The 25,028-nt window shown below is 37.3% G+C and overlaps 1 protein-coding gene across 2 annotated transcripts in view; it reads left to right on the top strand.

The window, feature by feature from the left end:
* The window catches only part of LOC150093800 (ATP synthase subunit C lysine N-methyltransferase-like), a 66,423-nt gene extending 41,602 nt beyond the window's left edge, over nt 1-24,821 (top strand). The window contains exons 4-5 of one of the 2 annotated variants that reach the window (XM_090412586.1): nt 16,244-16,294; nt 24,579-24,821. In XM_090412586.1, coding sequence (XP_090268712.1) covers nt 16,244-16,294; nt 24,579-24,728 — 201 coding nt within the window. In that variant the 3' untranslated portion in view covers nt 24,729-24,821. The remainder of the gene's footprint in view (nt 1-16,243; nt 16,295-24,578) is intronic. The other variant, XM_090412587.1, reaches the window with a different exon arrangement.
* Nucleotides 24,822-25,028: the final 207 nt, after the last annotated feature.

Consider the following 25,028-nt stretch of genomic DNA (forward strand, 5'->3'; position numbering starts at 1 on the left):
CCTTAGATGATAGAAATATAAGATCTGATAATGTTGGGGTCTTGACAAGTAACAGACTAATATGGAGGAAAATTGTAGATAGGAAGTTAGTAATGATGTAAATTTTTCATGTAGTACTATCATATCCTGTACATCGCTTGAGAGTACATTGCAAGAATTTGATGATGATGATGTAGAAGTATCCTGAAACACATCCCAACTCAATGTCAACAGAGTTCAAGATTGATAGTATCAACATAGAAGCCTGAATGGCAAAGAAATGGAGCCAGCCTAGGAATTGGATAAGTACCAGATTGACATAATAGGGGTGACCGAAACAAAAGACAAAAACTGGTTAGACATTTCTGGGCAACAAATACAAAATGTTATGTTCAGGCAATGACAATAGAGGAAAAGGTGTAGCTATAGTATTCAACACTAAATATGAGGCTAATCTCCTTGAATGGCAGACGATATCAAATATCAAGTAGAGTGATATGTGCAAATATCAGATTGGGGAACTGGAAAATGAAACTTATTTGTGTTGTCTGTGGGACCATAGGTAGAAGTGGAGGAATTTTTTGAGATTTTAGAGAAACAACTAACACTGTGAAAAAGGAAAAGTTGGTCCTTGTTGGGGATCTAAATAGCAGAGTAGGGAATGATTTTCAGACATACAAAAATATTTTGGGATAATTTGCAGAAAACAGCAAAGCTAATAATAATGACAAACACCGTTGGATTTCTACTCAGGACATGGACTGGCTATTACTAACACTATGTTCCAATATAAAAATGTGCTCAAATTCACATGGAGAGAAGAGGCAAGGAATAGGAAAAGTCTCATTGACTATGTTATTGATAGTGATGTTTTATCCCTGGTGTAGAACACCAGAGTGTACAGCGGATTTGAAATTGGGAGTGATCACCATTTAGTCTTGAGCAGGATAAAATTGAATTTTATATTGAAAAGAGGAACATTTAAGAAAGTTTTAAAGAGAATTAAAGTTGAGCAGCTTTCAGATGTGAACTGTAGACTAAAATTCACAAACATTATTGAATAAAAAATGAAACAGTTTGATAATAGGAACCAAACCGTGAAGAAAACATTGATTGATTCAGCCAGAGTAGCATGTGGTGGGGTTGTCTGGAAGGTTAGAAAAGTTAGAACTCAATGGTGGACAAAAAGAGGCAGTGAAAGGAAAAAAGAAGAAGAATACATATTGAAAGTTCCTGGGAAATAAGTCAGCTTGTGCTCTTAGGGAATACAGAGACAAATGTAAGAAAGCTAAACAAAAGTAATGGGAAGACTTTGGTAAGAACATAGAAAATAAATATCAAGATATTCTGGAGGTTGTTAAAAAAAATCTCAGAAATGGAAGAAAGAATGCTGTAAAAGGAATTAGAGATGATAAAGGTGTCATTAAAACTGGAGAAAAGGATATTCTTGATGTATGGAGTAGTTACTTTGAAAATTGCTAAACGAAACAATCAGTGACAGCACAGTGGTAAAAAAACACTCAAAAGCATGCAAACAAGAATACATATCCATACTTGAAGTAGAAAAAGCCATCAAAAGTCTTTAATGTGGAAAGGCAGCTGGAGGTAGATGATATTGTTGTTATTATTATTACCCCAAGACCTCATGGAGTTAAAGACTCATCTGGGAGGTCCTTTTATCACACACACACATCTCATCATACTGTGTCTTAAACACATTCAAACTCCTTGCAGACACCACACTCTCAGGCAAGGCATTCCAATCATTCACAGCTGCACGAAAAAAAACCTGCCTCTCACTCCTCTGCTCACACCCTCTTTATACAGTTTGCAGGGATGACCTCTGGTTCTCCCCTGATCTCCCACTATTCTTCTCCACCATTGATCCTATAACAACCCCTTACCAACTTGTAGGTCTCTAATCATATCTCCCCTCTTCCTCCTGTCCACCAGACTCTGCAAATTACATCTTCTCAATCTTTCCCCATACTCAACATTCCAGAGGTCAGAAACTACCTTAGTCAGTCGCCTTTGGACCCTTTCCAACATCTCTTCATTCTTCTGAAAACTCGGTGACCAAATCTGGGCACAATAGTCCATGTGTGGCCTAATCAAAGCCTTATATAACGGAACAAGAATCTCCCTACTTCTACACGTCAGTGTCCTCCACATCATTTCCAGAAGCCTTTGTGTTGTCTTCACAATTTTGGCAATGTGTCCCCTAAATTTTAGATCCTTATCCACTATCACCCCCAGATCTCTTATTTCCTCTACCTCCAACAATATATTCTCACCAAGCATAAATTCTGCATCCCATCTTTGTTTTCCAAATTTTAAAACCTTGCATTTTGCAACATTGAACTCACATCCCCATTTCCGTGCCCAATCACTCAATTTATTCAAGCGTCTTGCAAGGCCACAACATCTTCACTACTCTTTATGGTTCGTCCCAACTTTGCATCATCTACAAACAACTGAATATCTCCATCCAAATCTTCACCAATATCATTACTATACAAGTTAATATATTTATATATTAACTTGTATATTAATTAATATAATAGTAATGTCCCTAAAACAGACCCCTGAGGCACTCCACTAGTGACTTTCTTTTTCCTGGATATCGCACCCTCATACACAACTTGTTGATACCTATCAGATAGCCAGTCTCCAATCTAATGCACTAATCCAATATCCAACCCCATCTGCTGTAGTTTGACTGTCAACTTATCATGAGGTACTCTATCAACAGCCTTTGCAAAATCCAAGTATATTACTGTGTATCCTTCTCCTCTGTCTGAGGAAGCAGTCACTTTATTGTACTACGTTAGTAGATTACTAAAACATGACCTCCCTTTAGCAAATCCATGCTGTCCATCAAAGATAATACCATTGTTGTCAACCCAACTCTGGATCCTACTTCTCACAAGCTTCTCCAACAAGTTAACCACAACACCTGACATGCAGATAGGCCTATAGTTTGTTGCTTGAGTTCAATCACCTCCTTTATGAAGTGGCACAATCTTGCCCTCCTTCCACTCCTTAGGAACTTGACCAAGTGCAAGACTCGTATTAAAGAAACATGTCAAGGCTGGTGTCAACTCCCCGGCACATTCCTTCAGAATATGCGGTGATATATTATCAAGTCCCACAGCCTTATTTACATCTAGTTTACTCAACTCCCCAAACACCTCTTGCTCACTTACAGTCAGTCTCTCCTTCCTGTCATCAACTGCTCTCAATCTCTCCATGAAGTCACATTCACAAGATTGAAAGATCTTTATGAACTGCTCGTTAAGTATCTCCACCACACATTCTGCAACAGCTGTCTTTATGCCATTTTCTCCAATCAATGTCATCCTTCCATAATCATTCTTTTGCTGGCTGTATATCGAAAGAACTCCCTAGGATTCTTTTTGGCTTCATTAGCTAACTGCTGTTCATACCTCTCTTTAGCTACTCACCAACCAAGTTACCTTCCTTGCCTGGTCTTTGTAGACCTCATGAAATTGGTTATTTCCACTTCTCTTATGCTGCCTCCACAATGCCCTTTTTCTCTGTATCACATGCTTAATCTCTTTATTCATCCATTTCACATCTATCTTATTTAACCTTCTCACCCTTGGAATACATTTAGACATTGCTTCTACTAGATAGTTTTTGAAAATCCCCCAAACTGCATTGATCCCTTTTCCAGCTAACTCCTCATTCCACGCTACACCTGCAAGCTGTCTCCTGAGCTCTTCATAATCACCCCCCCCCCCCTCGTAGTTCCACATATATCCTTTTCTCACAGGGATTCTCGCACTGCTGGCAATATTCAGCCAGAAATGCTCAAGTATGGAGGTATAAAAGTTTTACAGTGACTGCACTGCATTGTTCAGAATGCCCGGACAGAGGGACGAATTCCAGATGATTGGATTAAAGCTCTCAATAGTACCCATATATAAAAAGGGAAATAAAACAGTGTGAGAATTACAGAGGTATTTCCCTCCTGAGTATTCCTGAAACAGTGAGAAATAGTTGAGAAGGATGGTAGAAAGGAAGCTTTGTGATGAACAAGCTCGATTCAGTCCAAATAGAGACTGTCTGGATCAGATTTTCACTTTAAGACAAATAGTTCAGAAATCATGGGAATATAACAAAGATCTGTATTTAAGTTTTGTAGATCTGGAAAAGACATATGACAAGGTGCCAAGAGAAAGCTATTCAAAATGCTACAGTTGTATGGTATCAGTGGAGCATTATATCAAACAATACTTAATTTATTTGAGTTGTAAGTCAGCAATTAGAATTCTAGTAGCAAGGCTTGTACGTTGGTCAAACATAACTGGTAATTAGCTTATGGAATTAACAACGCATATAAAGGATATTAATTAAAGGCAACTTTAATGAATAACTTCAATATTTCGGCAACGTCGCGTTGCCATCTTCAGGAAAACATAAAAATATGGTATGTACACGCAGACTCTAACAAAAGCAAATGAGGAAGAAGGCAAGAAACTAATATTGTTTCTAAAGTCCTAATGGTGCCCTTTGGCGGGCTAATTTGGTTATCTTGGCCGTTGGGCTGAAGTTCTCATAATGTAAGTCTCCCAAATTTGGGGTAGTTTCATGCACCCAAATTTGTTGAGGTTTGGAACGTTTTTTAGAGCTGCTGATGATTCCTTGAATAATCTTTCATACTTAAACTTTCATACTTATCTAAGGCATGGTCTGCCAGCCCAGAGTGGCTGTACTGGTGAAACCGGAAACTGGGCTGGTAGGCCATGCCTTAGATACCCACCATAGAATTTGTTGGAAGAAAACTAAAATAATACACCGCAGCAAGTTTAAGTATGAAAGATTATTCAAGGAATCACCAGCAGCTCTAAAAAACGTTCCAAACCTCAACAAATTTGGGTGCATGAAATTACCCCAAATTTGGGAGACTTACATTATGAGAGAGAACTTCAGCCCATCAGCCAAGACAACCAAATTAACCCGCCAGAGGGCACATTAGGACTTTAGGAACAATATTAGTTTCTTGCCTTCTTCCTCATTTGCTATTGTTAGTGCCTACGTGCACATACCATATTTTTATGTTCCTGAAGATGGCAACGTGACGTTGCCAAAATATTGAAGTTATTCATTAAAGATGCCTTTAATTAATATATTTCAGCAATTAGAATTGAAAGAAGTACAGGAAGATGGTTTAATGTTAAATCTGGTGTCAGACAAGGATGTACATTATCCCTTCTGTTATTCATTATGAAGGAAAGTGGTATTAAACCTGTTATCAAAATTGGAGATGTTAATCTCATCTCTCTACTTTATGCAGTGATTTTATATTTCTAAGTAAATCTAGTACAAGTCTGCAAGATTTGCTGACTAAGTTGAATAACTGTTGTAATAGATATGGTATGAAAGTCAGCAATAACAAGACAATGAAAATTGGCAGAAGCATTGAAAATATCAACTGCATTGTGAATGGAGTACCTGTAAAACAAGTAAAACATTTCAGCTGCTTTGGCACGATTTTTAGTGAAGATGATGAATTGAATAATTAATACAAAACAGTATCAACAAAGCTCGTCATGTTGGAGGCTTAATGGATTTTTTACAACACTCAAAAAGAATTAAAATAGAATTTAATACTTCCTATATTTCGTCCTAGTCACTAGGACATCTACGGGGATTACAAAAACAATTAATGTAACATATACACAAATAACAAACAATACTAAGCAAAACCACGTGGGTGACACTAAAGTCCTATCTAGGTAGAGCGCCCTCTAAGGGCAGTAGTAGGTGGCCTGGAATGTAAGGTGGGAACTCTGGTGATGAGTGTTTTCCAAATCTTCGGAAGCTTAATGCAACCATATTTATTGAGATTTGGTTGGTTTTTGAGAGCTGCTGCTGCTTCTAAGAAAAGTCTCTCTTTCTTGAATTTGCTGTGGTGGAGCATGGTGGTTTTCTTCCATGATACCTTATGGGTGGTGCCCAAAACATGGTCAGCCAAGCCTGAATGGCCATAGTTGTGTTGAAGATGTAAGACTTGTGTTCCTCTAGACGGATGGATGCTGATCTGCCTGTCTGTCCAAAGTACGCCAGCTTACAGGAACAGGGTACTTTGTAAACTCCAGGCAGAGAGGAGGGAGCTGATCTTTCGTAGAACGGATAAGGGTAGCAAGTTTGCGGTGGAGCTTATATGCTGTGTGAGGTTGTACTGTTTTAGTATCTTGGCTATTTTTTCGGATGTGCCTCGGATGTAGGGTATGGTGATGGCATTTTTAAAGTCTTGTTGCCGAGAAGGACGGGGAATGGGGGAGGAGTTGATTATTTTTTTGATACTGTGATCGCTGTAGCCATTGGAGAGAAAAGCTGTGTATGTGGTTAAGCTCAGTAGTGAGGGCGGTTTCACTGGAACAAAGATTGTGGGCTCTCTTGGTAAGAGTTTTAATAATGCCATATTGTTGAGAGGGGTGGTGGTGGGAGAGTTTGTGAATGTATCTGCCTGTGTGTGTGGGTTTTCTGTATACGGTGAAGGTAAGTGTATCATTAGGCAGGCGTGTGACTAAGGTGTCTAGGAAGGGTAAACAATTGTTCTTTTCCTTTTCCATAGTGAACTGGATTCTTGGATGTAGACTATTGAGATGACTGAGGAAGGAGTCTAACGTGTCTGGGCCATGAGGCCAAATAGTTTTGGACACCACCCACAAGGTATCATGGAAGAAAACCACCATGCTCCACCACAGCAAATTCAAGAAAGAGAGACTTTTCTTAGAAGCGGCAGCAGCTCTCAAAAACCAACCAAATCTCAATAAATACGGTTGCATTAAGCTTCCGAAGATTTGGGAAACACTCATCACCAGAGTTCCCACCTTACATTCCAGGCCACCTACTACTGCCCTTAGAGGGCGCTCTACCTAGATAGGACTTTAGTGTCACCCACGTGGTTTTGCTTAGTATTGTTTGTTATTTGTGTATATGTTACATTAATTGTTTTTGTAATCCCCGTAGATGTCCTAGTGACTAGGACGAAATATAGGAAGTATTAAATTCTATTTTAATTCTTTTTGAGTGTCGTAAAAAATCCATTAAGCCTCCAACATGATGTCCTCACAGCACTTAAGCCTCTACACACGTATCAACAAAGCTGGTAGTATGGTAGGAAGTCAACTGAATAAATTTACAGCAATCCCTCGATCAGTGCATCTAATGCGTTCTTTAAAACAGGCGCATTAATCAAAAATGCACTAATCGAATATAATAACCTATGGGCAAATGTATAATTCGTTCCTCATATTTCTTTTTTGACCCTTAATTTTTTTTATAAAAGAATTAGGGCATGTCTCAGGGTCTAGTTAAAGGAAAACAATGAAGCTGAAGACAATAAAAAATATTCAGAATATAAATTTATTATTCTACTTCTTAACAAAGAATTGAGCTAACGTAGTTTGGCGGGCATTTTGTTTCTGTTTCTTGCATACGCTGACGGTATGGCTCTATTGCCTTTTCTACTCTTCTGCAAATTTTACTGCTTCTCTTTTCATTAGGGTCAGCCTCTAAACATTGCTGCTTAAAAACTTCGATTGTACGAAAAATATTTTCAAATTGTTTCTGTGAAATCTCTTTTGGCTGACTATCAGTGATTAAATTTTCTTCATATTCTTCGGCATCTTCCTGCTGTGCATCTAAATTTAGCAGGTCGGAATCACTCAATTCTTCAGAATGAGATTTAATTAACTTTGACGTTATCATTGAAGGGGAGAAAGAAATGAAGGATGTATGAATTGGTTGCCAACACGCGAAATCACGTGGTTTATAGATAAAATTTCCCGACTGTTATACAAGCAAAATAGTTACCACTTTGAAAACTACAATGATCATAAAAGAGAAGTTAATTTTCTGAAGTGTAATAATAAACAACTCATCCCAGAAGACTGATTGATTACCCTATTATCGGAATGGATTTTCCTTTTTGTGACATGTGTCGAAGGGTCTCAAATCTGTGGGCATACTATAACAGACTACATAAAATTTGGATGAAACATTTTCATCCAAAATCAATCAACATTTTGGATGAAAATTGTAGAAAGGAAGCTAGTGATGATGTAAGTTTTTCATGTAGTATCATATCCTGTACACCCCTTGAAGGTACAAGTCAGGAATTTGATGATGATTTAGAAGTATGCTGAACTGCAAAATGAAATGGGTAATATAACAGAAAAACTTATAGAAATTGTTGAAAAAAACAATCTTAAAAAGATTACCACTTTATCTTCGGAATGACATCCTAATTAATCTAATTCCAAGGAAAAGTGATTTTTATATGGCAGTCAATAATAAAATAAAATTTTATCCATTAAATTTTGTACAATTGACATATATGTAATTAGAAGAAACACACGTATAAACCACAGTGAAAATTATTTAATTGTAAATATTTCATCCTAAGTATCTTAGGACATCATCAGTACAGTATTTAAACAAAAATTAGGAATAACATACAGTTAGGGCGCATGATTACAATAGAATCTCATGAAAACGTGCTAAAGTAGTACAAAAAAAAAAAAAAACATTAATTATTTAACACAGTTTTGTATGATAATTTCCCATACTTTAGGAATAGTAAGAACGTCATTGCGGTTTAGGTTTGATCTGTGTAGTAGGGCTTCAGAACTTTCTTTGTATAAACGTTCATGCTTAAATAAAGATCTATGTAAAAGTTTAGCCTTTTCCCAATGGATCCTATGGTTTGGATTTTCAATTCCGTGTTGAGAGAGGCCAGATTTCTGCGGTTTAAGAAGACGAATGTGGTCTTGATGTTCCGAGATGCGTTTCTGAACAGACCTACCTGTCTGTTCAAAGTAAGATAATTTGCATGAGCATGGAATCTCATAAACACCAGGTAACATCAAGGGTGAGAATTTGTCCTTAGGAGAAGGTAATAAGTGTGCTTCTTCTAATTATGAACGCACCACAGGTTTCGTTATTTAAAAAAAAATGACATATATGTGGCATTCATATGCTACTGCTATGTAGCAGTAACTCTAGCTGTAGTACACAGTGATTTTAGCTATGCAATATTAATTATTCATGTCAGTTTCTGGAACAGAAACACTGGAATGCAAATAAATAATTTACTAGTTAAAATTAATTATTTGCAAGCTACCATTTGTAAATAATTAAGCATTGTCAGAGGCAAATTAACACTTAGTGAAGACACAAACCAAATTAACCTGGATAACAAGGACATTTTTGCATGGAGAGCAAATCGACACGAACAGTGGCACCGTTTGTGGTGATTCCTATTAATGCTGATGGGCAGCTTACCCAAAATCTATGAAAAATCACACCGTCGGTTCTGTAGAATTTATGCCACTTCCAGGAATAGTCTCTTCAGTTTAAGTGGTATTTGCGAAGTAGCCTGATTTTCTTCCATTTTATGAAGTGGTCTCTTTAAGACAAGCTGAGATAGTCTGCTTTTTTGGTTACCCATTCCAGATGTAATTTTATGTTCTTTTTCCCTGACCAAAGTAGTTCATCCTATCTGAAATACTGAGTGCTACACTGGAAGGGAATGCTATAGATATCTGGGAGGAGGGAAAATGGTCCAATTTATCCTTGATTTGTCTTAGGAATAGATACTTTGTTTAGAGGTTTATATGCTGTTCTGATTCTGTGTCATTTCAGGAGGAAGCCAGTTTATCTGTTGTAACTTTGTGTAGGGTAAGGATATAGTGTATATATACTATTGTAGCATTATGAAGGTTAGAGGTTTGTTGTTCATTTTAAGGAGTTTGGCAAAAGTTTTTTTTTATGTTGTATCCATTTTGTTGGAATGATGTGAGAGAGCCTGTTTTAGGTACAGTGCTGTATCTGAGGATGAAGTTTGCTCTGCCCTGGTGGCTAAAGTTTTGAAAATTTCAAGATTCTGGGAAGGTTGGTGGTGGTGTGATGTAGATATATGCCTGTGTGTTGGTTTTGGTAAACTGAACATATTAGGGGATCTATTTACTTGCCTTTCAACTAAAGCATCCAGACTAGCGCCCCTTCTTTTTCTTCTTCCACAGTGAAATTAACTTGAAGATGAATATTATTGAGAAAATCTAAAAATTTAGAGAGAGAGAGAGAGAGCCTATGGGCCACAACCAAATGGTAAAAACATAGTCTATATAACTCAACCATATTCTGGGCTTGGGTGGTGGTGGTGGGGTGGGGGGACAAAATTAAGTACCCACTATTTAAATGATTCCATGTATAAGTTAGCAGTCTGGTGACAGTGGGAGCCCATTGCTTCACATTCAATTTGTTTAAAGAGTTCATTGTTCCACTAAATTACCTGATTTAAGACAGTACTTAGAGTTTTTCTTTTTCTGACATCTTCTGAACAGCATTTCTTCACATTAATAATGGATCCCAGGTATTCAAACTTGCTGACTTCCTCATTTCTTTCTTCATTAAGGTACACTTGTTTCTCAAGAGCTTCAATGTTTGAATTTCCTTTTGAGAACAATGATCTTTGTCTTGCTAGGATTGAGTTGAAGTTCTGTTATTACTAATCTTGATAACTTTATCAAGAATTTGTCCTAGTTCTTTCTTGTCATTACAGAGGAGTACGGTTACATCAACATACCTCAGATTACTGATCAATCTACCACCTATCCTAATTCCTGTATTGAGCTCATCCAATGCTTCACGCATGATGTCCTTAGCATATGCACTAAACATCCTTGACTTACTCCCTTTCCAATGGGAAGCCAATCAGTTAAGCCAACACCTCTTCTTACTGGCTTCTTGTTCCCTGTACAAGTTGGCTATCAACCTGATAGCATGCATGTTGAGGAAAAACCCATTCTTTTCATTACTTCCCACAGTTTCACATGCTGAACACAATCAAAAACTTTAGAGTAGTCTAAGAAACATTACTAGAGGGAGTCTAAATTCTTTATATTTTTCTATGATCTGTCTAAGGCAAAGGATCTGATCTCTGATGCCCTTACATTTCCTAAAACCTGCTTGTTCCTCGGACATCTCTGCCTCAACTTTGGCCTCAATCCTAATTAGCGTGATCTTCAATAAAATTTTGCTTGCATGAGATATTAAACTAATAGTTCTATAGTTCTTGCAAGCCTTCCTATCTTCGTTCTTTATGGGTGGTATGAAAACTGACTTCTTCCAGTCCCCTAGGCCATGATCCTGTCTCCCATATCCTTGTAATCAATCTATGAAACTCTTATTCCCCCATCCCCTGTGGCCTTAACTCTACTGGGATTCCATCTGCGCCTGGGGCCTTATTGCTTAACTGTTCTTTCAACTTCATGCCTAAGTGGAGATTCCAAATTGGAATTTTCCTGGTGAGAGGGCTCCTCCAAATTTTCTTTATACACTCTATTGTACAGTTCCTCATAGTATTCTTTCCATATGTTTTTGATTTCCATTTCTTCTGTTAGTAATTATTATTATTATTATTATTATTATTTCGGGCAACTCCAAGGATTCGACAGACTCATCGAGGGAGGCCCTAACATCATGTCAAGAACAACTATTCGACATTCACACAGTATCTATCATACCTCGCCTTGAACTTTGCGGTCATGGCACCCACAACAGACTCTGGCAGCTTATTCCACTCATTCACCACTCTCCAAGCAAAAAAAACCTAGCTCTAACACCTCTGCCAACCACATTCTTGCCCAGCTTCATGTATGGCCCCTAGTCCTCCCACCAGTCCTATTCTCAAAAATATCTTCTGCATTAATCCTATAGAAAATCTTCAGTAATATGAATGTCTAAATCATATCATTCCTTTTCTGCCTATCAACCAAGTTTTGCAATCCACAAATCTTCAACCTGTTCTCATAAGGTTCATTCCACAAACCTGCCACCATCTTGGTCTCTCGTCTTTGGATCATCTCCACCTCATCAAGAAGAAACTCTGGCACCCATATCTGGGCACAGTAGTCTAGATGGGGTCTTATCAAGGCTCTATATAGTGGAACAATAACTTGTTTGTCTCTGCTTGTTAAAGTATTTTTCAGCAACCAAGTGATTTGATGAGCTGATTTAGCCACTTTTGCAATGTGCCCCCTAAACTTCAACTCCCTATCCACCAACACTCCCAAATCCCTGGCCTCATATTGTTCAACATGGTTCACAAAAGCATGTTGTCCCCCATACAGTATCCCATTTTCATCTATCCAATCCTGTATTCTCCTCTTAACCAATTTCTCCAAGACCTTGACAACAATTCCTGATATGCTAATCGGTTGGTAATTTACAACAGCAGTCTTGGAACCTCCTTTATGCAGTGGAACTATTTTCCCCTCTTTCCACCCCCTCAGGACTAACCCAGACCCGAGACTCAAATTAAACAAAATGGTCAAGGGTACTGACAATTCTTTAGCTGCTTTACGTACGACATGAGCTGGTATACCATCCAATCCCACAGATGTATTGACATTGAGGTTTTGCAATAGACTACCCACCTCCACTTCATTCAAAACAATTCCCGTATAATCTATTGGCGCATTCATTTCTGCAATGTCACCACCTGGAAGATATATTCTTGCAAAGTGCTCGCGCAGTAATTCAACTATGTCAACTGATTCGGTTACCTCCCTACCATTAGCATTCTTTAAAATCATTCTGCCATATATATTTTTTCTTTTACTTGCAACATATCGAAAAAACTGTTTAGGATTCTCTTTAGCCTGCATGGCCAATGTTCTTTCGTAATCCTTTTTTGCTTTTCTTACCACACTTGTTACCCTTCTGGCCTGCGCTTTATACCGTTCATGTGCCTGTCGGTCACCTTTCTCCTTAAATTCCCTCCATAGTTGTTTCTTTTTTTGCAGCTCAAGCTTAATGGTGTTATTCATTCATTTAACTCTTACTTGATTTATTATTTGGACTCTAGGTATACAGTCAGCCATTGCTTCATGCAAACACTCCTTAACCGCCTCCCATGTACTGTCAACTTCTAGCCCTTGCAGTTTTACATGCCATGGCACTGTGCCAATCAATCTCTTAAGCTTGTCATACTTACCAGCCCAATAATTCCACATGTACCCTGTCTTAATTGTAAATTCCACACCTTTAGCCAAGTCAAGCCCCTATGATCACTCTCACCAATTGCTGGCAACGTGGTCATATTCGTTAAAGCCAAATTCTCAGATGCAATTACCAAGTCAAGCACTCTCTGACCCCTAGTATTTTCCATTACATGCTGTCGCAGATAGTTATCCCTTAATAACCGCATAAAATCCAATTCCTTCCTCCCATGTGTCCTCTCCTCCTTCCAATCAATGTTACCATAGTTGAAATCTATCATAATAATTACCCTCCTTGCACTCATTTCTTCTATTTGCTTACGCATACTATCCCCACCATCTATTCCATCACCTGGTCTATAGCATCACCTAACTGTATATTTTGTTCTGCCAGTTTCAATCGCACACCAAATAGCCTCAAATGTGCTCTTATCTCTATCTTGCGGTTCCACTTCTATTCTCCTTGGCTGTAGCTCATCAGCTATCATCAATAACACTCCTCCTCCCATTTTATTCTCCCTGTCACTCCTGAACACACCATACCCCTCACATTCAATCCCACTAGCTGTGTCATATTCTGTCAGCCATGTTTCACTAATGCCAATAACCTGTGGTCTGGAAGTGCCAACCAAGACCAAAAATTCTTCCTTCTTGTTCCTAATACTTCTGGCATTTGTATACATGAATTGTAGAAGCCGATTTGTCCCATCCCTATTTTGATGCCTTATACTAACTATCCCATTCTGATTCGTGGTCTTTCCTACTCGCTTAGGCATATTACACACATTCACATACTCAACTGTCTCCCTAAAATCTGCATATCTACTCTCCCCCCTTAATAACTCTAGTTTCCCTGATTCTTCACATTCACTTCCACTGCATTCGACAATACCTTTTCAAGTCTCTGAACACCAAATCCATTCAAATGTAAACCATCCATTTTATATAAATCCTTTCACCCATCAAACTCATTCCACACCACTCATCAAACATAATTCATGCATAAAGGCATTAGCAATTATGGCCTTCCTTCTATACTCTTCACTGTCATACTGTGGCAACAGACTCACCAACCTAACTCTCTCACTCTTCTCTTTTGCTACCTCAAGCAATTCCTTTACATCCTCATTCATAGCCTTTTTGTTTCCTTTCAAATCATTTGTACCTGCCACCACTCTCAATTCTTTCACCCTCTGCTTTTGCATTCTAATTGACTCGCTTACATTCTTAACGTTCACCCCGGGTTGGTACGATTTTGTTAAACTCTCAACTGACACACCTCTTACTAAGGAATCTCCATAGAACACATGCTCTTTCATTTTGTTTACACTCACTATGATGCCCTTATTTTTTCTATCATACTTTTGCCGATTATTAGTCTGTACACTTGGTAAAAATTTTTGCCAACACTCCAGCTGCCAATTTGCCTTATGTATCGCTCCGCGTAATAAAGCAATCTCATCCATTGGGCCAGTATCATCATTTTTATTCACCGATGATTCATTCACTCATTCTGTATGTTTACCTTCATTCTCACTTTCAACGCCACTCTCACAGCTTTCAGGTACTACCTCGCAAATATCACCATTCATACCTCGAATATCGCTGTTATCTAGATTCTCACTTTCATCAACGATATCGCTCACACGACCTGAAGCACTCTTTAAATCCTCACATTCATTACACTTTTTGTACACATTCACTCCACTATCGTTGTTTAACCAGAGTCCAACCACTCTCCTCAGTGCATACATTTCGCAAACGGTACACTTAATCAAATCCTTTAAGTTAAGATTTTTAGACAAATATGGCGACCTGGACGCCATCTTTGTATTCCTCTTTATGGGAGCCATGTGCACAGATAATCGTATCTATCAATTTACTATTAAAATACTCGATAATCACCCAGACTCGCTAAAATACTAAAAGTGAACAATATTATGTAAATACTATGCAAATTCATCAATTTTTACTCAAAATATCACTTATCTGTTCAGGAGCTATCCACAAACACAACATACCATATAGCCCTCTAGTGGCTATGAGTGGTAATGCTCCATTCACCTGATAAACACCTAAAACAAAAATAATATTAAAGCAACTGATATAACCCCAGAACAAACATATCTTAAAACCTTTTTACTCCCATGTTTCATCAAATTGCAATAATTTGTAATTTTTCTTTTTGGACATATAAGAAAACATGTCAGAGGTTTGAAGAAATTTGAAGTCACAGAGGTGCAGGTCGTCATCAAGTTTTTCGTGCTGCAAGAAAAGTCCACAACTGACATTTGCCAATCTTTGTGTGTGACTTTAGGGAGACTGTGCTCTGACATATCTAACAGTTGCTAGATGGGTGGCCAAGTTTAAAACTATGCATCTTGAGACAACAGACTTCCCAGGTCATGAAGACCTTCCACAGCGATCACACTTGAAAACATTGATGCATTGCATGTCACGATCCTTGATGATAAATGAATGCCAGGCAGAAACATTGCGAAGACTCTGGGGATATCCATGGAATGAGTTAACTTACAAGTATTTGTCAAAACTATCTATTGCCATTGTTTTTTCAAAGCAAGCCAAATAAAGAATCAAGAAAATATCTGAAAATGGATTTTGTAATTATGAAAGGTAAGTATTTTTTGCAATTTGGTCTTTATTTTTAAATTTTCTGCATTGCGTCTCAAATTAATATCCAGTTGGAAACTGCAATTTTGAGTTAGAGGCTCTTTTGCTTAACAGACTTATTGTAGTGAGTGAGGTCACTGTAATGGTTTCCACTCTAGTGAAGGCTGACTTAATAAGAATGATTATATGAGTAACAAATATATCACGATAATATAAAACTAAAAAAATGACAAATTAAATCTTAGTTACTTTATATTCTGACAGGTTAATGCAGGTGACTTTCACTAAAGCATATTTGTCAGCAATAAAGGAATGGTTTAAATTCTAGGTTTAGTATAGTAACTTTTCTTTAAAATTGCATTTTTGCTATAGGTGCTTCAACTGAGACTCTTGTAGTGAGCGAGTTCACTGTAATGGTTTCCATTCTAGTCAGAGTTGACTGTGTTTTGTTTAGCTGAACACTTATAATTAGTGTGCTGAATTTTTTTCAAATGTATTTATTGAAGTTTCATGTTGCAGAAAGAGTATTTGAATTTATGGCATGACACTATTACGAGTGCAGTTTTATAACTTACTGTGTATTTATTATTTTACAGGTAAATTTAGTAAAGTATGACAACATTATTATATTTGGAGTTGAAGAAATGGTAATTTTTTTCTTAATAAGGACAATACATATATTAGATGGATTTATTTTTAGTTGGTTTTTGTGACTTACATATTCTTACCATTGCAGAAACATTTTCTTAATTCTTTGTCATTTATTTCTGGGCTTTCCATTGTTAATACTATAGCTTGAACATTGAAAATTAATAATGTTCATATTAATATTAAAATAAATAAATTGTTCATGTCTTTTTTGTTCCTCAAAGGGAATTGGTGAGGCCATTTAACCCTAACCAACTTTTGGAAATTGGAGACAGTCAATCTCCACCCTAGGCTAGTCTTAGATTGCTGGCCAAAGACTATCAGTAATTTTAATTGACATGGTACATAACTACCATCTTGTGGTCCTAACCCTGACACTATATATGACTGTCTGAAATAGTCTGAGATCTACTGTTGATTTTCTCGAACTGTGAGATGAATGGCTCAAGAAAAAATCCTGTTTGCCATGGCAGAGGTTGACTAACTCAGGACCCAATCAAAGAAAGGCTTAGAAAAAAGTTCCACTAGTCTGTGACTAGAATAAATACTTAGAATGTTACTTTCTTCAGGCCTAGCACTAGGGCTGCACAAGCCTGTAACCACCAATCCATCACCATCCCTTATATTCATGGCATATCAGAAAAGGTGGTCAAAATCTTAAAAAAGCACAATCATTTGTCTCCCTTATAAGCTGTACAGAACCCTGGCAACCCTTATCCACTCTCACAAAGACCAGCTACAACCTCCGGAGTGTATCGGATATCGTGCGGCTGCAATCGTTATCAGAAAAGGTGGCCAAGATCTTAAAAGAGCACAATCTTGTGACCACTTATAAACTGCACAGAAACCTAGCAACCCTTATCTACTCCCACAAAGACCAGCTACAACCTCTGGATTTTCCTGGAGTGTACCAGATATTCTGCAGCCACAACCATTTGTACTATGACCAGACTTGTACGACAGCCAAAGTCTGTATATCAGTGCACCTGGGTTAGATCCATTTCCACCACTACTTCTTCTCAGACCATGCTGGATACTAGGCACAGGATCTGTTGGGGAAAAAGCCACCTTACTCCACTGAAGCAAATTTAAATTTGAGAGGCTTTTCCTTGAATCTGCTGCATCTCTCTTACCAACTATCCCAACCTAAACAAATATGGTTGTATCAAATTGCCTCTCATATGAGAAACCCTCTTTGGCAGACAGTCAACCCAACAGCCAAGAACACCCAAACCAAAGCCAATAGCCATAATTATAGGACTTCAGGTTATCCTGAATCTCTCCTTTTCCATCTTTGTTACTGAAGTGTACCTGCATGCACATGATTAATACCAGTGTATTAATCTTTGAAGATGCCGATTTAACTTTGGCAAAATACATCATCATATTCCTCCCATGTACCCTGAAGGGGTGTACAGGATATGATAGTACTACATGAAAAATTTACATCATTACTAACTTCCTATCTACAATTTTCCTCCAGTTCAGTCTGTTACTTGTCAAGACTCCAACATTATCAGATCTTATATTTCTATCATCTAAGGCACTTTGTACCGTATCAATCCACCTATATCTTGGTCTTCCTCTGGGTCGTTTTCCTGCCAACCTGGCAGAGAACACTTTTACTAATCTTTCCTCGCCCATTCTGTTTAAGTGACCATACCACCTGAGATTAGCTCTGCTAACGCATTCCTGGATGCTGACAATGTCAAGTTTTTTCCTAATATCCTCGTTTTTAATATGATATTGCCATTGATGCCATCTGTTCACGCCTATAATCTTTCTCAGGACTCTCATATCTGCAGTCTTTGGTCAAGTGTTTTACTTCTGATCCAGCTCAGAGATCCATGAGTTAAAATTGGTTTGAGCACTGTCTTGTATACAGCTAATTTAGTGTTCCGACTAATTTCTCTCTTATTCCATATGAATTTATTCATTTGACTTCCTACCATACCAGCTTTGTTGATTTTATTGTCTATTTCCATATTTAATTTACCATCTTTACTAAAAATCGTGTCTAAGTAGCTGAAATGTTTTACTGGTTCCACAGGTTCTCCATTCACAATGTAGTTGACATTTTCATTGACTCTGCCTAGTTTCATTGTCTTTGTCTTTTTATTGCTGACCTTTATACCATACAACATATCTTTAAATTAAATAACTATTACAACAGTTATTTAATTTAAAGATACCAAGCTATTTTAAGTTATTTAATTTAGTCAGGGAATCTTGCAGACTTGTAGTGGATTTATTTAGAAGTATAATATCGTCCGCATAAAACAAAGAGCTGACATTAACATCTCCAATTTTGTTATGTTTAATGCCACTTTCCTTCATAATGTGATCCATATAGATAATGAATAACAGAGGGGATAATGTACATCCTTTTCTCACACCAGATTTAACATTAAACCATCTTCCTGTATATCCTTCAAATCTAACTGCTGATTTACAGCTCAAATAAAGACTATTGCTTGATATAATGCCCCATTGACACCATATAATTGTAGCGTATTGAATAGCATCTCTTTTGGCACCTTGTCATATGCCTTTTCCAGATCGACAAAACTTAAATATAGATCTTTGTTATATTCCCATGCTTTCTCAACTATTTGTTGTAAAGTGAAGATCTGATACTGACAGCCTCTATTTGGCCTGAATCCAGCTTGTTCTTCACCAAGCTTTTCTTCCACAATTCTTCTCAACCGTTTCTCAAGTATACTTGCATAAATCTTGCCAGGAACACTCAGTAAGGAAATACCTCTGTAATTCTCACATTCAGTTTTATTTCCATTTTTATATATGGGTACTATGAGAGCTTTACTACAATCATCGGGAATTCATCCCTCTGTCTAGGCCTTCTGAACTATGCAGTGCAGCTACTGTAAGACTTTTATACCACCATACTTCAGCATTTCTGGTCGAATATCATCTAATCCTGCTGCTTTTTCCACATTTCAAGCCTTTAATGGCTTTTTCTACTTCAAGTATGGATATGTATTCCTGACTGTATGCCTGTAGTGTTTTTTACCGCTGTGTTATCACTGCTTGTTTCATTTAACAATTTTTCAAAGTAATTCCATACTTCAAGGATATCTTTTTCTCCCATTTTCATGTCACCTTTATCATCTCTAACTCCTTTTACAGCACTCTTTCCTCCATTCCTAAGCTTCTTCAACAACCTCCAGAATATCTTACCACCTTCTTGATATTTATTTTCTATGTTCTTGCCGAAGTCCTTCCATGATTTTTGTTTAGCTAGTTTTACACAGTGTTTAGCTTTCTTACATTTGTCTCTGTATTCTCTCAGAGCACAAGCTGACTTATTTGCCAGGAACTTTTGATATGCTTTCTTCTTTTCCTTCACTGCCTCTTTAATTTCCTGTGTCCACCATGGAGTTCTGATTTTTCTATCCTTGCAGACAACCTCACCACATGCCTCTCTGGCTGAGTCAATCAGTGTTTTCTTCAAGGCTTCCCACTGAATCTCCAAGGTTTGGTTGCTGTTCTCAAACTCTTGCATTTTTTTTTCAATAATCTTTCTATATTTTAGTCTATAGTTCACATCTGAGAACTGCTCAACTTTTATTCGCTTAAAAACTTTCTTACGTTATTCTTTTCAATATGAAATTCAATTTTATCTTGCTCAAGACTAAATAGTGATCACTTCCAATTTCAAATTCTCTGTACACTCTGGTGTTCTACACCAGGGAGAAAACATCACTATCAATAACATAGTCAATGAGACGTTTCCTATTCCTTGCCTCTTCTCTCCATGTGCACATTTTTATATTGGAACATGGTGTTAGTAATAACCAGTCCATGAGCAAAAATCCAACAGGTATTTGCCATTATTATATGCTTTGCTCTTTTCTCCAAATTTTCCCAAAATATTTTTGTATGTTTGACAATCATTTCCTACTCTGCTATTTAGATCCCCAACAAGGACCAACTTTTCCTTTTTTATTGTGTCAATTGCTTTTTCTAAAGGATCAAAAAATTCCTCCACTTATACTTTAACCTTCTGTGGGACCATAGGCACAAATAAGTCTCATTGTCCATTACTCCATTCTTATATTTGCCCACATCACTCTACTTGTCGCTGCTTGCCATTCAAGAAGATTTATATTGAGCCTTGTATTTAGTGTTTATATTTATATTAAGCCTTGTATTTAGTGTTGAATACTATGGCTACTCCTTCTTTTCCTTGATTGTCATTGCTTGAATATATCATTTTATATTTATTTTTAGAAAGATTTGACCAGTTTTGGTCTTTTTTGTTTCAGTCACCCCTATTATGTCAATCTGGTACTTATCTAATTCCTCAGCTAATTCCATTTCTTTCTCATTCAGGCTTCTTATGTTGATAGTACCAATCTTTAATTCTGGTGATGTTGAGTTGGGGGTGCATTTTCAGATTTGTTCCAGTAACTGACTTTTCGCTGTTCGCCCTGGTTCCCTGGCAAAAACAATGGGGGCCTCGTTTACCAGGCAACGCCCCACCCGTCATGAAATTTTGTCATGTTGTACCATCATTTTGTATTTTGGTTTAAGCCAATAAGAATACAATTTGGTCAGCTAAATCCCAAATTGCCAACCCTTCCTCATTCGTTCAGTATCCTAGTAGATACCCAATAGGGTGCACCACCTGAAGGTGAGGATTGGACATTAGGTCAGCAGCCCTGGTCGGTTCTCCGCATTCCTTTAAAGGATATGTGGAAGTCTCCTCTCAGTTATATAGCTTTGACCCTTAAGCACACCAAATACAGCAAATAATAATTAAATATTTCTAGTTATTATCTGGTCTACATTATCAATTTCTTTAAACATTCTGGAGAATCAACATATTAGCCTAAGCAGTAATGATTATTGAAAGGATTAACCCTGTTATTTGGCACTAAATATGCAGATTAACTCTCTTGAATGGAAGAGTTTTAAGATGAGTGGTTTCAAAAAAAAAAAAAAAAAAAAAAAATTAGACGGTGATCATTTGTCTTGTTGTCCAGTCATTGGAACTTTATCCTTGGGATGGGTACGACTTAGAAGGGCGTAAGATAACTCTGTAACAGGCCAGTAGGCCTAACATGTAGAAGAAAGAAGATATTTACAAGTTAGATGTTTGTTTTAACATTGCTGTTATCCTATGAGTTATATTTGCACTATTTTGCTATTATTATTATTATAATATGGTACCTCCACAGAGTTCAGTGGCTCATCATGGGAGGCCCAAACTAAATATTGTTTGTACAAAACTTTTCATACCTCTTCCACTCATTCATTGTCTAGGAACTCACAACTAATTCTAGCAATTCATTCTGTTCATTCACTACTCTCCATTTTTTTTTTTTTTTTTTTTAACATGTTCGCTGCCAACTACGAGTATACTCGTAGTTGGTATATGAGCATCACAAGCCAACTATGAATATACTCATATGATTCTTACTGCCGGCAACGAGATTACCCATACTGACCTTGAAGAAATGAAAATGCTTGGCGGGCAAAGCTAGCAGCGAAAGTGTGTATATTCATAGATGGTATATGGGCTTCACAAGCCAACTACGAATATACTCGTACTGACCTTGAAGAAGTGAAAATGCTTGGCGTATGGTAACAAACTATGCCCAAGTAGCATGGCAGCGAAAATGTTAAAAAAAGTGGTCTGCACCCATACTAGCATACGCTAACACAACTTCCACTGATGCGGCCCCTAGTTCTCTATTTGTCATATATTGAAAATTTTCCTTTGCATCAATTTTATAAATCCCCTTTAATATCTTAAAAGTTTCTATCATGTCCCCTCTTTATCACCTATCAACTAAATTTTGTAAACCCACAAACCTTTAGCCTAGAGAAAGATGTTGAAAGTTTATTTTTCACTTGGTTAGAGTATAATAAATTTAGTTTAATCCTTTATCCAAGTGTGAGCAAACAAAGTTTGCACCTGAAAGTATCTTCAGGACTGGGGTGAGGTGGTACAACACCAGGGAAACTCATTGCAAAGGTGGAGCAAGATACCAACACTCCTGTCTTAGTATCTCCTATAATGCAAAACACATCTCCTTGCGGATATGTCTAATGTTATGCATTAAGGGAAAGGCCACTACCCAGACTAGTTTCGACCTTTATTGAGGTCTCTTCAGTGGGAGCCAGGCCCAAGTTGAGATACCAGGCAGAAGCTTTAGCAGGTCATCTCTACCTATAGGAGTTCATCAGTGAAAGTGAAAAATAAACTTTCAACATCTTTCTCTAAATCCAGAGCAATTTAATAAAAAAGGGTGGCACACCATTTGGCAACTCCTATAGGTAGAGATGACCTGCTAAACTTCTGCCTTGTATCTCAACTTGGGCCTGGCTCCCACTGAAGAGACCTCAATAAAGGTCGAAACTAGTCTGGGTAGTGGCCCTTCCCTTAATGCATAACATTAGACATATCCGCAAGGAGATGTGTTTTGCATTATAGGAGATACCGAGACAGGAGTGTTGGTAGCTTGCTCCACCTTTGCAACGAGTTTACTGGTGTTGTACCACCTTACCCCAGTCCTGAAGATACTTTCAGGTGCAAACTTTGTTTGCTCACACTTGGATAAAGGATTAAACTAAATTTATTATACTCTAACCAAGTGAAAAATAAACTTTCAGCATCTTTCTCTAAATCCAGAGTAATTTATTAAAAAAGGATGGCACACCATTTGGCAACTCCTATAGGTAGAGATGACCTGCTAAAGCTTCTGCCTGGTATCTCAACTTGGGCCTGGCTCCCACTGAAGAGACTTCAATAAAGGTCAAAACTAGTCTGGGTAGTGGTCCTTCCCTTAATGCATAACATTAGACATATCTGCAAGGAGATGTGTTTTGTATTATAGGAGATACCGAGACAGGAGTGTTGGTAGCTTGCTCCACCTTTGCAACGAGTTGCCCTGGTGTTGTACCACCTTACCCTAGTCCTGAAGATACTTTCAGGTGCAAACTTTGTTTGCTCACACTTGGATAAAATTAAACTAAATTTATTATACTCTAACCAAGTGAAAAATAAACTTTCAATATCCTCATAAGGAGCATTCCACAGACCTGTCATCAGCTTAGTCACTTATCTCTCAATCTTCTCTATCACCTCCTGGTCCTCACAAAATCCAGGTGACCAAATCTGTGCATAGTAGTCAAGTGTGGCTGAATCATAGCCTTATAACGAGGGATAATAACTTCCCTGTTTTTACTTGTTTGCATGCTTTTTCAACATCCATGTAATCCTTTGAGCCATTTTTACCAACTTTTGCGATATACTCTTCCTGGCTATACTTACATTTTTCCCTGAGGAAGGCAGGACTCGAGGCACTAGTGTGCTCTGGAGTCCTTGTAGCTCTAATTTTTTGGGGGCCTCCAGCTAGAGCCTCGTGTGCCTGTGCATAATTACAGCCCTGATGCTGTCTGAACTTCAACTCTCTGTCCATCATTATTCCTAAGTCCCTAGCCTCATCAGTTTCCCGCAGTCCAGTACTATCAATATGATACACCATTTGCTACCTTTTAAACCTGAAGTGCATAACCTTGCATTTTGCAACATTAAATTAACAATCATTATCCTTTGCCCACAATGCCAATTTATTTAAATCATCTTGCAGGACTACATCACCTTTACCCAGTTTTGCATCATCATCAGCAAACAACTGAATATCCCCTCTTAAATCTTTCCAGCTTTATGGGGTGTCCACATTTTCAGCTATTAGTATACATATTATCACCCTTGGTTATAATTATCTTGAACATTTTGTATTTCTTAAACATGTTTATTTATTAATGGATTTCAGTATGGATTAACTGCTGTATAATTTATCATAAATGAGTAACTTTTCTTCATAGAAATCTGTTTAATATCACGATATAGCAGTTAATTCTAATTTGCAGTCTCCTTTGTTTGGTATGTGTAGCATGTGCTTTTTTGTTTGTCTTACGGAACGGAAAACTTTGCCAACTTTGTATGAAACTAGCTAATTCACCATCATTTGAAAATACCTTTTCTATCCTGTCTGCATTCAGATACTGGTCTTTCCAACTAGAGGAGCATTGTCATTACTGACTGAGCCGCAGAGGCTATTCCAGGATGAAATTCTTTAGAAAATGATTTAAATGTTTATGCAATGTCACATACTTGCTTTATAGGTGTTTACATTTTTAGGTATTAATGTATATCAGTTTACTAATTTATGCAGTTTCTAAATTAAAGGCTTGTTTTCTGACTTGTTTTCTCCAGTCTACTTTCTAAAATGATTTCTGATTGTTTTTTAGATGACTGAACTGGAAAAGAAGTTAATGAAAGAACTGCAAATTGGAAGCTGGGTGATAGCTTGTAGGTTTCCCTTGCCCACCTGGAAACCTGTTTCCTTTATTAATGCAGGGATTGATTCTGTGTGGAAATATGAAAAAGTCATGTCATGATATTTAAAAATATGCTCTTATATATAAAATGCTACTTATATCATTATATATTGTATAGTTAGTTACACATTAATAAAAAATCATTTGTTATGACTTATTTCTATGTAATACACAAAGAATTCCTGTTTCATACTTCATTTATTCATTTATGAAACAGAAGAAATATAGCTCATCATTTTCTGGTGTATACTTTAAAGAACTTTATCAAATAATATTCTTATCTAGCACAGTATTATTCATGATTTTCCAAATACATGTATAGATATATAAAATGGCATCACTGGATTCCATTATATACAG

The sequence above is a fragment of the Typopeltis vanoorti genome, chromosome 23, assembly GCF_054136105.1.
Source record: "Typopeltis vanoorti isolate ZY-2024b chromosome 23, IOZ_Tvanoo_1.0, whole genome shotgun sequence".
In the NCBI taxonomy this organism is placed as follows: domain Eukaryota; kingdom Metazoa; phylum Arthropoda; class Arachnida; order Uropygi; family Thelyphonidae; genus Typopeltis; species Typopeltis vanoorti.